This window comes from Prenolepis imparis, unplaced genomic scaffold (genome assembly GCF_030444845.1).
Source record: "Prenolepis imparis isolate NDT839.2.m4 unplaced genomic scaffold, iyPreImpa1.0 SCAF_6, whole genome shotgun sequence".
Taxonomy (NCBI): domain Eukaryota; kingdom Metazoa; phylum Arthropoda; class Insecta; order Hymenoptera; family Formicidae; genus Prenolepis; species Prenolepis imparis.
The window spans coordinates 19423741-19439277 of NW_028141164.1; the positions used below are offsets into that span (position 1 = coordinate 19423741).

Consider the following 15537-nt stretch of genomic DNA (forward strand, 5'->3'; position numbering starts at 1 on the left):
TTCACAGATTATGTCAATATACATTTCTTTTGTTAATATACCATTGATTTTGACCAAATTTTCTACTCCTGACCAAGCAAAACAATCCCAAATCAGAATGCTTCGTCCTCCGCACTTTACAGTCTGTTGCAAGTGACGCTCTTGGTACTTTTCTCCGTTTTTCTTTATACTCTAAGCCTTGTTTTCCGGTTGAATAGTTCAAATTTACTCTCGTAAACCATCAAACTTTCCAAAAATCAATCGGCACTTGCAAATTTTTTTGCAAACCCCAGACGCTTAATTTTGTTACGCTTGCTGATAAGGGGTCGTTTTCTTGCAAATCGGCTGTGCAAATTTGCTTCCCGGAATCTTCGTCCAATTGTTTTATGTGATACAATTTACCTAGATGTTCTTTTGAATGTCCCGTATCGTTAAACATGATTTTTTTTCATTTCTCATACAATACTAGAGTCGTTCCGATCAGTGGTCGTTCGATTTCTCTTTCTTCCTACTCTGTTCACAACACAACCAATCTCCAGTAATTTTTTCCATAGTTTTTGCATTTGAGTCTTGCTTACTTCGAATTTAGCAGCTACTTTTTTTTTTAAGAACCTTTCTGAATATCTTTTATAATTAATTTTCAAATTTGTGTACAAATTTATTTTTTAGTCATCTTCACAAACGAACTTTCTTTGTTGAGAATAGGCGGATGATATATTTCAATTAATAAGCGGTATTTTTAACAGAGATGGTGGTTTCTTTTTTCTATCCCACTTTTTGTCTACTAAGCAAAATTCTGAGAAAATTAAAAAAAAAATTAATTTAAAGAAAATAATGAACAAAAACCTTTATGATTGCTAAAATTAAATAAAAAAAGAATTATCTCTGCGAAAAGAGATATAGAAATTTTTATTTTTTTAATAATATTTCGAACATGAACTTGCAAAATAAGCGCGGCATTTTTTTTATCAGTTACGGTATGTTAACATGTGCATATGCATTTTTATACACAGTGAAATACTCATTATGTGTTACAACGTTTTCACAAAAAAGCGTTGTATTATTGACTTCATAATGTACTTTTTCGCGGAATAAGAAAAATTGTTCTCTGTATACATATAGGTACATATCAGATGGAACGTAAAACAAGGAAATAAGTGTAAACTGGATTCAAAAGCGAATCAAGTAAGTTTTATAATACGCTATTTTAAAAAAGGCCAAAAAGTGAATAGTTTACAAGATATTTTATACTTTAGTTGCTTATGCTATATAAATTATGAAAAAATATTTATTTTTTGACTATCTTACCTTAATATTTTTATACACAAAATAATGAGAGAAATCAATTGATGTAAAAAAAACAGATACTTGTTTGTAAGAAAAAATATGTAGCTGCTAGTTGTAAATTACATTAATGGTTTATAATAATGGTTTATTATAATGGTTTATAAAATTATAATGGTTTACAAACAATAATTGAAGTTTTTCTGCTGATCTGTTAGATATCCATTATTTTGAAAATGCACCATAAGAGGACATATGAGGATGAATGGGATATGTCGCATCTCCGATGAAATGTGAATCTTTGGGAAAATACTCCTCAAGCAAACACTTCAACAAAACGGGTTACTAGAGAGTTTCGAGAGTCATGGATCGATCCAACTTGTCCAACATATACGTGTGCAAAACGACCAAGAGAATCACATACTACTTGCACGTTAATGGAATGGAAACTCTTTCGATTTATGTACGATTTATGTACGATTTAGCAGAGAGAGCTCGGATCTTAATATATGTTCCATCAATAACTCCGATTACATTAGGAAAGCCGCATAATTGTTCAAATCGTTTCATTACATTTATGGCAACCTCATCTCTTGGCCATGTAATTGAGGTGTAACACAGTGGAGAGCATATGTAACACGTTTCAATGCTCCGAAAGCAGTTGCTTTGTTTACTCCAAATTTTGTCGCTACAGATAAAAAATGATGTACATATCATATAGATTAAATAATGCTTTTATTGTAATATACAGTATTAAAATAAATAAAGAACAGTTTTCATATATTTTCATATATATGTATATCCTACAAATTGGATTATTTTTAAACCGCTGAAATTTGGTAAAAAATCATTGTAGACAAAAAATTAAAAAACACTGATAGCGCGTAAAAGTTAAAACTTCAAGATGGTTTTCTAATTTTTTGTCTACGATCATTTTTCGTAGAGTTTCAGTAGTTTGAAAATAAAAAAATTTTTAGGATTTTTTGAGGTATATCTTTATACTGTAAATACCTATAAGAATCAGTAGTAGCCATAAACCAAATAGCGATAAGTAATTGTTTTTTTTCTGATATATATTGATTTTTTGCCAGAGAGTGTATTATTAATTACTCGTAATGCTGGACCAATTTTTGTCAACATCATTTCAATAGTTTCAGGAAAGATTCTAAAATCACATAATACAAACTTATTTTAAAATATTATCAAAATTTTTACACATACTTTATTATACATATTATATAATGATAAGTTTACTTTATGTCTACTTATAATGAGGAGTTACTTTTTAGAAAAGAGAACAGCAACAATAACGATTATTTCTATAAAATAATTTTCCACCCTGATATTTTTATACAAAATACTTTTTCTATATTAATTTTTATATAAATTTATATTACTCTAACTATATTATTAAATTTATATTACCGAATGTTTTCTAAATACTGTTCTAAAGTAATTAGGAATAACTTGCTGAATATAATTTTCTATTTTTTCAATAAAAATAATCTCCCCGCGTGTTTCGCTAACCATCAATATTAAATATATTAATTCTAGTTCAACATGTAATAAACTATCTTCCACTGTATTTTCGATATCACTATCAATTAAATCATTGTTTTTTTTCAATATTATTTATTAATAAAAATGAAGTTATAGAAGATAACGTTTTGTCCATGATAGTGGCCATTTTTGATCGCATCAAACGCATCGTAAGTCGTTTCGTTTTCAAGCGCGCATCATGCGCACTAGCGAAATGAAGCGATATTCAATGCGCGCAACACATTGGTTGGATTCCGTAAAGCGCATATGCGCGCATTATCTATAGTAAACGTAACGTGTACTATAGATAGATAGATAATGCACGCATATGCGCTTTACGGAATCCAGCCATTGAATGCAGGCTGAATGCGCATTATGCGTGAAACAGAACGCACTCTGTGTATGTACAGATGTGAAGTAAAGCAAAGTGAAGTGCAATGCAGTGTTTATAGTGAAGTGTGCGTTTAGAAGTGTAGTTACTAATTTTAAATATTGACGTACAATATAATTTTAATATAAAAAGGATGATGTAGAAATGCTGTGTGCCAGATGTACAGTGTCACCAAAGTTATCAAAGCATAACATGCCTACAGACATTGAAAAGGCATATAGGTGGCTAAGAGCGATTGGATGTACTGATTTAATTTAAACAATAAATTCTTTAGATATCGCTAGTAAATTAATCAAAGGATCAATATTGAAATAATCGACCAAACTAGCACAAATTTTTTACTTTATTAAAAGTTACGACGTTTCGACCATATGGTTGTGGTCCTTTTCAAGTACAGTTATAAATGTGAATAATAGATAAGCATGTTCAAAAGATTCGCTCACAAATGTTGTCAATATTAAAGGCGAGAACGTTAAGTCAGTAAGAAACCTTGTTAACTGATTTAATTTAAGTTTTACAATATTTCTAATTGTTTTTATAGATTTTTAACGCCCCCATCTCCGAGTTATACTACACATTTATGAAATATAAATAAATAATTTTTATTATATGTATTAAAATAAAATTTTTTATGTTATAGGTGCAACAAAAAAAACGTTAACAAAATTAAGAATTTGTACTCAATATTTTTAAAAAAATATGATAATGCCTTATGCATCTTCATGTGGATTGAAAGAAAATGTATTTCCAACATTGGATTTAACTGTTAATATAACAAATAATAACTCTGTTATAAATAATCATGACGTGTCTATGGAAAAGATTGAGGATTCTAATTTTGTTGAGAATTCTAATTCTAATTATGTCCAAATAATGGATATTGAAATGGATATAGAAAAACAGCAAGAAAGCAAGAATAAAGCAAAAATTAATTGTCAACGTTTAAAAATTGTGCGATTGAGGAAGAAATTATACAAACAAAAGAGCATTGCATATTATAAAATTATAAAGAAGAGTTTGAAAAAAGCATGAACAATTTGTCTGGAGCGGAAAAAAATTTCATTGAAATGATGATCACATTCGCGAAAATGTTTCGCAGCAACTGTGACATGAGGCGAATAACAATTTTCCGTGGACGCGATACGGGAGTACTGGAATAAATCGCGCGGTGGAAGTACCGTACAACGTACGAGGCCTTCGACAGAATCAAAATTATAATTCGGTGTCGTTCCGATTAAAGTGGAACATTCATCGCCGACATAAATATCGGGAGAGCCGATAGGGAAAGCACCCGTCTTCAATACATACGGGTACAAAGAACATACGTCCACGTAACGTATTTTCTCCACATCTGTGATTTTGTAAAGAGTCGCGATATTTCCCGTACGTCCACCGAAAAATGCGTCGCTAGGATCGAGCGGTGCTGTTTCCACCATCGGATGGCTCTCGAAAAATTCGCGCATCTCGCGAATGTCCCGCATTTCTCGATTGAAGGTACACTCCCACTTTTCTGTCACCAAGTACCCCCGTTGTCGCAGTCGCCACGAGATCGCGAGAGTTCGTTCGTATCGCGAGTCAATCGTGTATTTACGGTCCATAACCGACGAAAGCGGTTTATCGCGGTTTATCACGATTTATCGGAAAACACGATGTACATCCGTGCCAAAAGCAGCCGTGGAATTGCAGCCGTGGAATTGCAGCACGTGACGCGACGTTACTCCCGTTTCCGATGTTTTTTCATAATAACCATCGACGAGTGTGCCGTTGATCGTACGATATTCGCGCGCACGACCTGCGTGGTTTATAGGATGACCGAGCTTGCGCTCCTTCCATACCAGCCACTGTAGAGCTTTACGCGAATACATGTTCGCTTTTCTGTATCCGCCGGCTGGAATGACACCTATTGTATTCAAATGTAAGAAGTCTTTCCGAAAAACTGTCATACACGTCGAAGCGATAGTTGTACATTCGAACGGGCATACATTTCCGCGATCTATAAAAATTTTTCTAAACGCTATGCACGCTCGTCGAAGTATATCAACATCGGTACGGCAATATTGCACTATCTCGCGTTGAAAATCAAACACGGAGTTTTTTAGCCTCATGTCCGTGTGCCACGCAAGAAAGCGTTCGCGCTCTTTCGATTTCATAATTTCGGGAGAGTAGTAATGTGCGGCGGGTAATGGCCCGATATACGATTGATTTTCGATAGTATTGCATAAATGCGGAAAAATGCCTTTATCCGACGTGTCCTTCAACCCGAAAACCTTCGGTAAATCAGATAAACGCATCGGCATATAATTTACGCTATCGATAAACTTTGTATGTCCAACCGTTAATACGACGAACTTTGTCCCGTTCAAAATCACTTTCGGCTCGAGATTGACGCGATTTTCTACAATATATTTCAAAATAAATTGAGCGTCGAACGCTTTTGCATTGTGTGCTATGCATATGATCTGTTTGAAATATTTCGTCTTTCGCGTTGCGAAATCGACAAAATGTTTCACCGGATCGTTACGAAACACAAACTCTTGCACTCCGTACCAGCGACAACGCACGGACATATCATTATTTCGCAAATTTGTTGCGCGACGCAGAGTGTTGGAACGTGTTTTTTTACGGACGTCGTACCTTTGATCGGTTCGTTTTGCCGCGTTTCAAAATCGTAAAACACGAATGCTACGCGTTCTTTTCTGCCTTCATATGCAAATTTGCTCGCTTCCTCGTTATCAATTGCGCTTTCTTGGCGCTCCTCGACGGATATACCTACTGTCGTCGCTTCTACCACCGGAAGTGATGTCGACGACGATGATCCGGCAGAGGAATTAACATCGCGCCGAAGAGGTCTCATATAGCATAAATGATTTCGAGGTTGCGCCGAATGACATAATCTACAGTAAGAAACGCCGCATTCGTGTTTCGCTTTCGCTTTAACTACACAGCTGCATTCATCGCAAAATCGTATGACACTACAAACACTCGCGAGCGATCTACCGTCATATGATTTTTCCCTACGATGACGCTCGAAACACGATGCACCGTAAAACGTCCGATTGCATGCGTCGCATTTTACGATTTGCGCGTCGAAGTAATCGCACGTTGGCACGGCAAAACAACGCGGACATTTATTTGAACACCGGTGACCGCTACCTTTATCGTTTTAAAAGCCTACATTGCACGCTACACAATAATTACGAGAACCCGCGACGGCTTTTAAATTTAATATAGGATTGAAATGGCATGAATCCTCACAATACATAATATTTAGCCGATGAGAGGATTCGCGTCCGAGAGAAGCGAGTATCGTTGTACCATCCGTAGAACAATTTCTCGCCGCGACCAAAAGTATTAAAATTATATACAACAGTAGTGTTATAGGGGGAGTTCTATGTCAGGTCCTCTGAGGGGGGAGAGGGGTAAGGGGGACCTGTGGCACGGGGAATAACGTCACGCGGGGATCCGTAAAAGACTACGTAGGCGAGAGGTCCACGGGGAGGGGGCAGCGTCCGGAGTCCGCGGGGAACGCGTGGCTAGACCGCAAGCCGCGGGAAAGGGGATCGCAAGAGATGATGTGGAGAGAAATAGCGCGAGGCAAGAGAGCGGCGGACGCGAGAGACATAGCGCAGCAAAACGCACGCGAAGAAGAAAGACAGCGCGAGAGAGAAGAATGAGATAGCGCCGCGAGAGAGACTTTTTTCTTTTTTAATAATATTTTTTATTAATATGTTTTGATAATATTTTTAATAGGCACAAGGAAAGAGAGGGATTCTAAATGAATACTTTTTTAACATTAATAATTTTCAATATATAAATGTGTGTGTAATACATTTGTGTGTGTGTGTATGAATTAAACAGTTTAATATTTAAAATATATGAATTTGAGATTGTACGTATGTGTCTCAATCTTGACAATACGTTCGTCAAAAATTGGCTCGCCACCAATATTCAAAATGTCTCATTTTCGTACGATGAATCCCAATGATTTTAAAAATTCGCGATTCAACGCGCTGAGTTTCTTTTTAGTGTAACGAGATTTCTTATTATTGTCACCCACCATTGCTGCCGCAGCTGCTGCTCTTGCAAAATTATTGACCCTCGTAATGTCTCTCATAAAAATATTGTTTCTCACGTGCTCCGTTTCATTTAGCACGAGCATTACATGCTAATTTTGTCGACGTCGTACGTGTAATCTTACAGTAATTTCCTCTCCGCGAAAATCAAGTAATCGTCCTTCTTGATCAACAATGCGTATCGTGAGATCAGAAATGCTCCGTACGACGATCGGGAGATAAATGATTTGTGCAGGAGTTTCCGATATCTTATATCCTGGCGGCACGCTCGGTGAAAATTCATGTATCGTGTGTACGCGCTTGTTATTACTGTACGCACCAGTGGTGACGCTACATTCTATACGGATAATATTCACGCTAATAATATTTATAGGTAAATCCGAATCATGCCATTTGTGAGGTTGCAATATACGATTCGACGAGAATCCCAACAGCGATCCTATGCTGTCTGGTTTACTAAAATTTATTCTGTAAGCGCATTTGATTTCGCTCTTTAGCGTATTTTGATTGGCAGGAAGCATTATTGGATATGCATCTTCATTCTCCTTTTTTTCTTTATTGGAAGGATATTGTAAAATTGCACGTCTCAGATACTCATCTATAGCATGTATTTCGTATGATCCTTCGGGTATTGTAATTTCCTTGTCATCGTTATCAAAGTAAAATTTATTATTCTTAGAATTTACATTCGGAATCGTATGATAAGTTTCAAAATCTGTTAAACCGAGCTCGGAAATACCATCGGATAAATCTATAGCTGAAAAGTAGCTTACAGCGAGAACGCTACTTTTGCCAATCAACGTTAGTATTAGCAACATGTTGTCAAACTGAATTGCGACGGTGGATTGTCAAGCTTTATATCAATCGTTTGAAGAAATCGTAGACACAATTGTCCACAATTATTCTGATTATAATTTTGATAGGAAGTGTGATTGTATTCTATTTTCGTCACATTTTGACCAAAATATTGCACCAATTCCTTGGGCGGTCGAAGATTACCAAAACTATCGAAATATATTGCTCGATCTCCCCTCTTTACATATCCTACCCAATGGGTGCCGGGGCCATCAGCGTCATCCAAATTGACGATACCGCTTTCATTTTGTCGCACGCCGTTTATCGGTAAATTATTGCGCATGAAAACGCCTCTAAAGAATAGTATACGCATACGTTTTGCCAGTTGTTCCAATTGCACATTAGTTGTTATACCCACAAGCATTTTTAGACGTTTGTTTTTCTTAATTGAGAATCTTTGTCCACGCTTGTATGGTGTGAGATAAAGTCCGTGACCTTCCATGGCGCGATTATGACGTTGCATTTCTTTGAGCTGACGTTGCGCCGCCTTGCTATCATTCACAGCCTTTGCGACTCCCGCTGCTCCACCAGCCAAGGAACCGAGAACTCCTAGCAATGGCAAAATTGGCAAGATACCACCACGTTTTGCCATAGGCAGTATTCGTTTCTTCTTTTTCAATGATTTTTTCGTCTTCATCCTCACACCAAATTTTGTCTTTGCTTTCATAGCCGCCCAAACAGCCTTAGGGGCTGCTCTTTCGCCAAGAGTCGAATCTCTCGCGGTAATACGTTTTCGCGCTTTCGCAGCAAGTATATTATCGGCAACGTATCGTTTGCTGAGGTTGTTGCTTCGAGAATATGCAATGTCGTGCTCGCGACACGCGGCATTCAATGGATTAATACCTCGATTGCCTCTAACCAGTCGCTCTTCCAAGTGAGTTCCCGGACCGCAAAATTGATAACCGGGAATATGTAATTCGATAGGAAGTACGTTTATCGCACGATTAAAGAAACCACTACCTATTTTCGTTGACATTCGCCGCAATCTTTTATTAACGGTAGCGGACCGTCGATGTGCGTTTGCTGCCACGGTTGATTGTAATGTTTGTAACAGCAGCGTTATGTCCGAATCAGCTTTTATATGTTCGGGAAGCTTGTCCCACAATAGTTCCACGTAATTACCAAAGTTTTGCAATAAAATAATCTTGGGTATAAACTGTAACTGCTGGGCAGTAAGTTTGAGAATATCGCTCTTTACCGACAGATAGATTAACATTTTCAATACTGAGCTGTTTTCACCCAATGCACTGCTATAAATAGGCCCTCCATGACTCATTCATCTGATTCGAGATTTGCGAGTGAAAACATGCGGTTCGTTCTGCAAGCGACAATAATCAAAGTTACAAATTTCGACGATAAAACACGGTTAATGTCGGAGAAAGAAATAGGCAGACGTGGGGACATGTTACCGAATACTATATGCGGTATCATCTGCGGTCCTTCGAATTGTGGTAAAACTAACGTGTTGATTAGTTTGATAGAAAGCCCGCACGGCGTCCGCTTCGAGAACGTGTACGTATACTCGAAATCGCTTCAACAACCGAAATATCGATATTTGGAAAATTTGTTATCACAGATAGAGGAAATTGGTTATTTTACATTCTCTAATAATAGCGATGTAATTCCACCGAGCGAGGCGCTTCCGAATTCCATTTTTATCTTTGATGACGTGGCGTGCGATAAGCAATATACGATAAGTGAGTACTTTGCAATGGGGCGACACTCGAGCGTCGACTGTTTCTATCTGTCTAACGTACGCCAAGATATCCAAACATCTTATACGCGACAATGCAAATTTATTAATTTTATTTAAACAAGACGGGACAAACTTGAAACACGTGTACAACGATCATGTAAATACAGACATGTGTGACGTCCCGCCATTTTCGCGAAACCATATTTTTGCGCGCTACAATTTTTCCTGCGCCGATACTTGGAATTTAAGGATAACTAACAATTTTTCTCTTTGCACACGATTGTTTAGAGTAGAATCGAGCATTTATATTATTAATTACTAACTATACTAAATCTAGGGTCTTCCGTTATCTAGTTCTAATTAGTCACTACCAGGAACTAGCGATCCGACCAATCAAACGTCGTCCGAGACCCTTGAGCGTATACTTCAAAACTAACCAGCCGCTATTATATGGAACTAACTCTTAGCAATAAGAATAAATATTTTAATCATGACTAACCCACCCATATATAAATATCCAATATTAATGTTCAAAATTAAGCAATATAATAATACAATTTATGGAATCAAAACATAATAACTTGTCGAATTTCACTTAAAAATTTAATACTTACAGTAAGTTTTAGAAGCATTTTTAATCACTGACAGAATTATTATGAAGAAGGTTCCATAAATCTTTATCTTGCGATGCATTGTAATACCAAACTTGCGACAAGCATTTGATGAATTACTAAATATGTTCAAGCACTTAATATTTTAAAATTTTATCTGCAATTATATTTACGAAGCCTTATTTTCAGTCATTAAATGATTTCAATAACGAACCCAAGTTCATTAAGATTTATTGTGTAAATTATTAAATGAAGAGATTTACAAATGAGGCTCACGTAGATATAATTAAGGAGAATATTTTACTAGAATTAAGTCATCCGAGAACAAGAAAATTCTCGATATTACGTTGTGGAATCATAATTCTATAATTTAGAAATAATTTGATCTTATTCTATTGCATTTAAACTTAACCTTAACTATAAATTATCAAACCTTAAGAATTTTGATTAAATAACAAAATAAATTACACCTATAAAAATTGATTCCATAAGCGTATAAATGAATATTTAGCGAACTGTAAGAAACTTTAACATGTATCTATGCGCGGACCCCTCTAAAATCAGCTCACGAAAACAGCAAGTAATTAAAAACCGAAAAACTCTCTTTGATCATAGGCGACAATCTGCATCCGTTCGCTATCTCCCTTGCGCCATCGGATGCTAGCGTTTAAACCGCAAAAGAATTATAATAAAATCAGACGCTTCTTAGAATCGTCGCTTCTCATCTCAAGCGCACCGCCGAACTTCGATATCCTGTTCAGATTATCTAACGCTCGTAGATTGATAACTGACACCTAGAGCGCTTGCTCTTGCGGGTCATCGCATCGTTACCTCTTAAAGGGACATGTCATAACTGTCCGGAACCGATTTGATTCTTCTTCAAATCTGTTGTTAAATACACAAATCTAAAAGACACGTATTTTTTTATATGTGCGGATATTGAGTTTTAAGGGGTGAAACACCCCTTTAAAGAAAAACGGTATTTTTCTTTAGGATCGAATATCTTTTTTTTTTTTTTTGTGACGGTGGAGAATGCATTTACGCACACCCTGGTCCTCGAGGGAGGATTTAAACCAGGGTAGTGTGGGACTCGGGGACAGAAGGTCCTCCATACCGCACTAAACTCCACCGGTAGCCATTCCCCGCGCGTTAGAAGGTGCTCCCGGGAACCGCGTAAGCATCTCATCCGGGAGTTCCCGCGTTTGCATATGTCGCTCTCCCACGTGTTCCTTACCGCATTAGAGAGGGCCAGCGGCTACTCTGACCCTCTCTCTTTGTACTCGCCCGCTTTCCAGAGGCCCTTTCTCAGAGGGAAGCAGAATCCGTGTCAAGCGGGGCGGGCAGGAGGAACTGGCCCCCCTACCTCGCTCCCCCGTGGTCATCCCGGCAGTTTTGTCACCGATTATCGGGGGCGTCTTTCAGCTTCCCGTTCAGTGGCCCATTCCTATGGCGACGATTATAGGGTCCATTTTCTGGGTCCATTCAACGCCCATACCTTCAGGGTTGCCTCCACACCGGCCCCCCACGCGCGTCAGGGGAGCCCATTGCGAAATGCGCCCCCCCCCCACACCCCCGGGGCGCCGGCGCAGATAGTGGCCCTGTACATTCACTTACACAAACATACGTATTTGGGAAGTGACCATATAGGGGATGCTAAGGGTCAGGGTTTACCGTGACCCCCTGCCGCCCCGCCTTCTCTTTCTTCTTCCTCCCCCTTCGTCTCTTTCCTCCTCCCTCGCTCTCTCCGCCTCCTCCTTGCGGGAGAGTACCCTCTCGCAGTATACAAGTACCGCATCCCATCCCTTACGATCGCGAACCATCTCCCGCACCACGGCTGGTAGAGAGAGGTCCCCACCGATCGCGTCCGCCATTTTCACGCGCTCTTCCGCCCATGCAGCACACTCTGCAAGTGTGTGTTGTGCCGTGTCGCGCGCCGCGCCGCAATGGTGGCATCGCGCCTCCTCCTCCCTTCCGATTCGGCACAGGTACTCTCCGAAGCACCCATGCCCGGAGAGCACCTGTGTCGCCCGAAAGGAGAGTTCGCCACCCCCTCTGTCTATCCATTCATACAGGACCGGACGGATAGCCTCCACAATACCCCGGCCATCCGCTCTGGCCTTTCGCAGGTTTTCCCCCCATCTAACGACCGTTTCTCTTTGTAATCGAAGTCTCAATAGCTCTACGCCCCGTTTTGTGAGTTGTAGTCCGGTCTCCCTTAGTCTTACGCGTTCGTCATACATTTGAGCATATGACATTGCAACCATCTCGTACGGCGGCGTCCCGGCCAGCACCCCCGCCGCCTCAAATGATATAGTCCGATACCCCCTTATTGTCCTTATCGCCATTCTGCCGGCCATCCTCCGTAGCAGCGCTACAGCGCGTCGCGATCGGGCAAGGTCATTCGCCCATATCGGGGCCCCGTATAGGATAACCGATCCCACCACTCCCTGGAACAGTCGCCTAATCCTTCTCCCCGGGCCACCGAGATTAGGGAGCAGTCGGCTTAGCGCCGCAGCCACTCTACCGACCCTGAGCGCCAGTTGGCCAAAGTGTGCCTCGAATTTCCACGAGCTGTCCAGTATGAGCCCCAGATATTTCATCTGAGACCCCACATCGACCAGCCCGCGGCCCACCTTAAGTTGGAGAGGCGGCGGTCTCCTCCGGCCCCGGTAAAACCATATGGCCTCCGTTTTGCTATATGCCACCCTTAACCCCAGGGACTCTATCCTTCTAATTACAAGCGCGAGCCCTACTTCCGCCCTTATGCGTGTCTCCACCCATTCCTCCCCTCTTACGGTTAAGAGGGTGTCATCCGCGTAGCATGTGACGCCCAGGCCCGTCGGAAGGGCAGCCCTGAGCGCCACATCATACGCGATATTCCACAGAGTCGGCCCAAGGACCGAACCCTGCGGAACCCCCCTATCTATTTCTCTACGTCCGATGCCGCCCCCCTGTGTTGGGAACTCTACCCATCTATCCGCGAGATATGCGTGTATAACTCTTTGCAAGTACCCCGGCAGCTGAAAGTATTCTAGTGCTCTCCTTATGCAGTCCCATGGGAGGGAGTTGAACGCGTTGCTAATATCTAACGACACAGCCAACACTATCCCTCCCCTCCTCGTTGTCTCTTCCGCTATTGTTCTTACTCGTTTGGCGTTTATCGTCGAGCGTCCTTCCCTGAAACCGTATTGCGATTCGGAGAGTCCGCGCCCTCCCATATTTAAGTGTCCTTGTATTCGGCGGACAATTATCCTCTCGAATATCTTACTAACCTCTCCCAATAAGCAGATCGGCCTGTAGGCGGATGGAGTTTTCTCTGCTTTCCCCTCTTTCCTGAGCAGCACCAATTTGGCCCTCTTCCAGTTCTTCGGGAAGACGCCATCCTTCAGGCACTGGTCAAAGAGCTCTCTCAGCTCATTTTCCATCACCTCGCAGGCTAGTGACCAGGGTTTGCCGGGAACTCCATCTGGTCCCGGGGCCGCCCGTCTGGCGACCATCCTCTTCACCGCCCACCTTATTTCTTCTACCGTGATCTTATCTTTTGGTTGCCAGCCCCTATCGAGTGTCCTATGGGGCGTGCTCTGGTTTCCCTCAGCGGGTGGGAATAACCCGTCCAATATCCGATTCAGGTCCTCCTCGTCAAGTGTCTGTGTTATTGGTTCGCTGCCTGTAGCCAAGCACCATCTTGTATGGCCTTCCCCATGGATTTTCGTTGAGGGATGTCAGCAGTTCTTCCCATGCGTTAGCCTTGGCCACCTGGATCCCTTGCCGTAATATCTTCCGGGCTTCCTGGAGGATATTCTTTAGTTCTTCCTCATCCCTCGGTGAGCCACCCTGTCTTCGCCTTCGAGCCCTGGTAAGGTGCCTACGTGCGGCCACGCACTCCTTTCTTTGTGCCCCAAGTTCGCTGGACCACCAGTATACTCTTCTTCTGGGGGGGGGGGTTTCCCCACTCGCGGCATGGATGCATCACAGGCACTTCTCATAACTTTCTCGAGCCATTCCGCCTTTTCCCCCGCTCTCGTGTTGTTTGTGGGTGTCCATATTGCTGTTATAATTGCTGCCTTGAATTGTTCTTCGTCCAGAAGCTTAAGGGCCCACCTCGGGAAGCTTCCTTCTCCCTTTGCACCTCCAGAAGCGGAGGAGGAGATCTCGATACGGATGTATCTATGATCGGAGAGCGTCTCCTCCTCCCTTTCAACCCTCCAGCCTGCGATCTTTTTCAGTGCTGTCGCGGTGGCCAGCGTTATATCCACGATAGAGCCACCATTATGCCGCACGCAGGTGTACTCATTGCCCCTGTTAACTACCCTCAGTCCTGTTGTGGCAGCCCAGTCCTCCAGCAGTTCTCCTCTAGCATCAGTCCTAGGGGAGCCCCATGCTGCCGACTTTGCGTTGAAGTCCCCCAGTACTATCAACTTCTTATGGAGACACATTCTAGCCATGCGTTCCAGCTTCCCAATGTACTCTTCGTACTGCTCGATGCTACAATTGGGGGAGATATAACAGCCTATTATATGGAATTCCCCCCAGGATATTAGCACGCATCCTTCTCCTTGTTTCAGCATTTGGCTTGTCGGTGAGCTTGTTCCTCCCACGCGGATGATGGCCACCTGTCCCAGGCTGTCGCCTATCCAATCCGAGTGTTTCTGTGGTATTCTATAGGGCTCGGCGGCGACTATCAGGCCCGCTCCCCATTCTGCCGCACTCTGGAGGACTAGATCTTGTGCCCTTCGACAGTGGTTTAGGTTTGTCTGAATATGTATCTCATGCGTTGATCTGTATCTCCATCTCGACTTCCTCCGTCGTCGCTTCATTCTTCCCTTCTGCTCTTCCTTTTGACTCTTTATTTGGCGCTGGACTGCACACCAGATTCTCTTTTCTCGCCTCTGAGGACGCCTTAGGCGAACTCTTGCCTTGTTGCTTTCCACCTTGTGGCATTCCTCTGCTTATCTTCCCCTCTGTTGGAGGTACGCATCTCTCACTTCCAAGGCGGTGCTGGTGCGGTCTTCCTAGATCCTGGCACTGCGACCGACAGGCGCTCACAGCTCGAATATTCCCGTTTCAGCAGCAGAGCCGAGACCTGGATCTTCCAAGGAGTAAAGCCAA

At 41.5% G+C, this 15537-nt stretch overlaps 1 protein-coding gene across 1 annotated transcript; it reads right to left on the reverse strand.

Annotated features, from left to right (window-relative positions):
- Window positions 1-14231: 14231 nt before the first annotated feature.
- Window positions 14232-15245, reverse strand: LOC145937939 (uncharacterized). The gene has a single exon (XM_083041286.1). The coding sequence runs from the start codon at window positions 15243-15245 to the stop codon at window positions 14232-14234; it is 1014 nt and encodes a 337-aa protein (XP_082897412.1).
- Window positions 15246-15537: the final 292 nt, after the last annotated feature.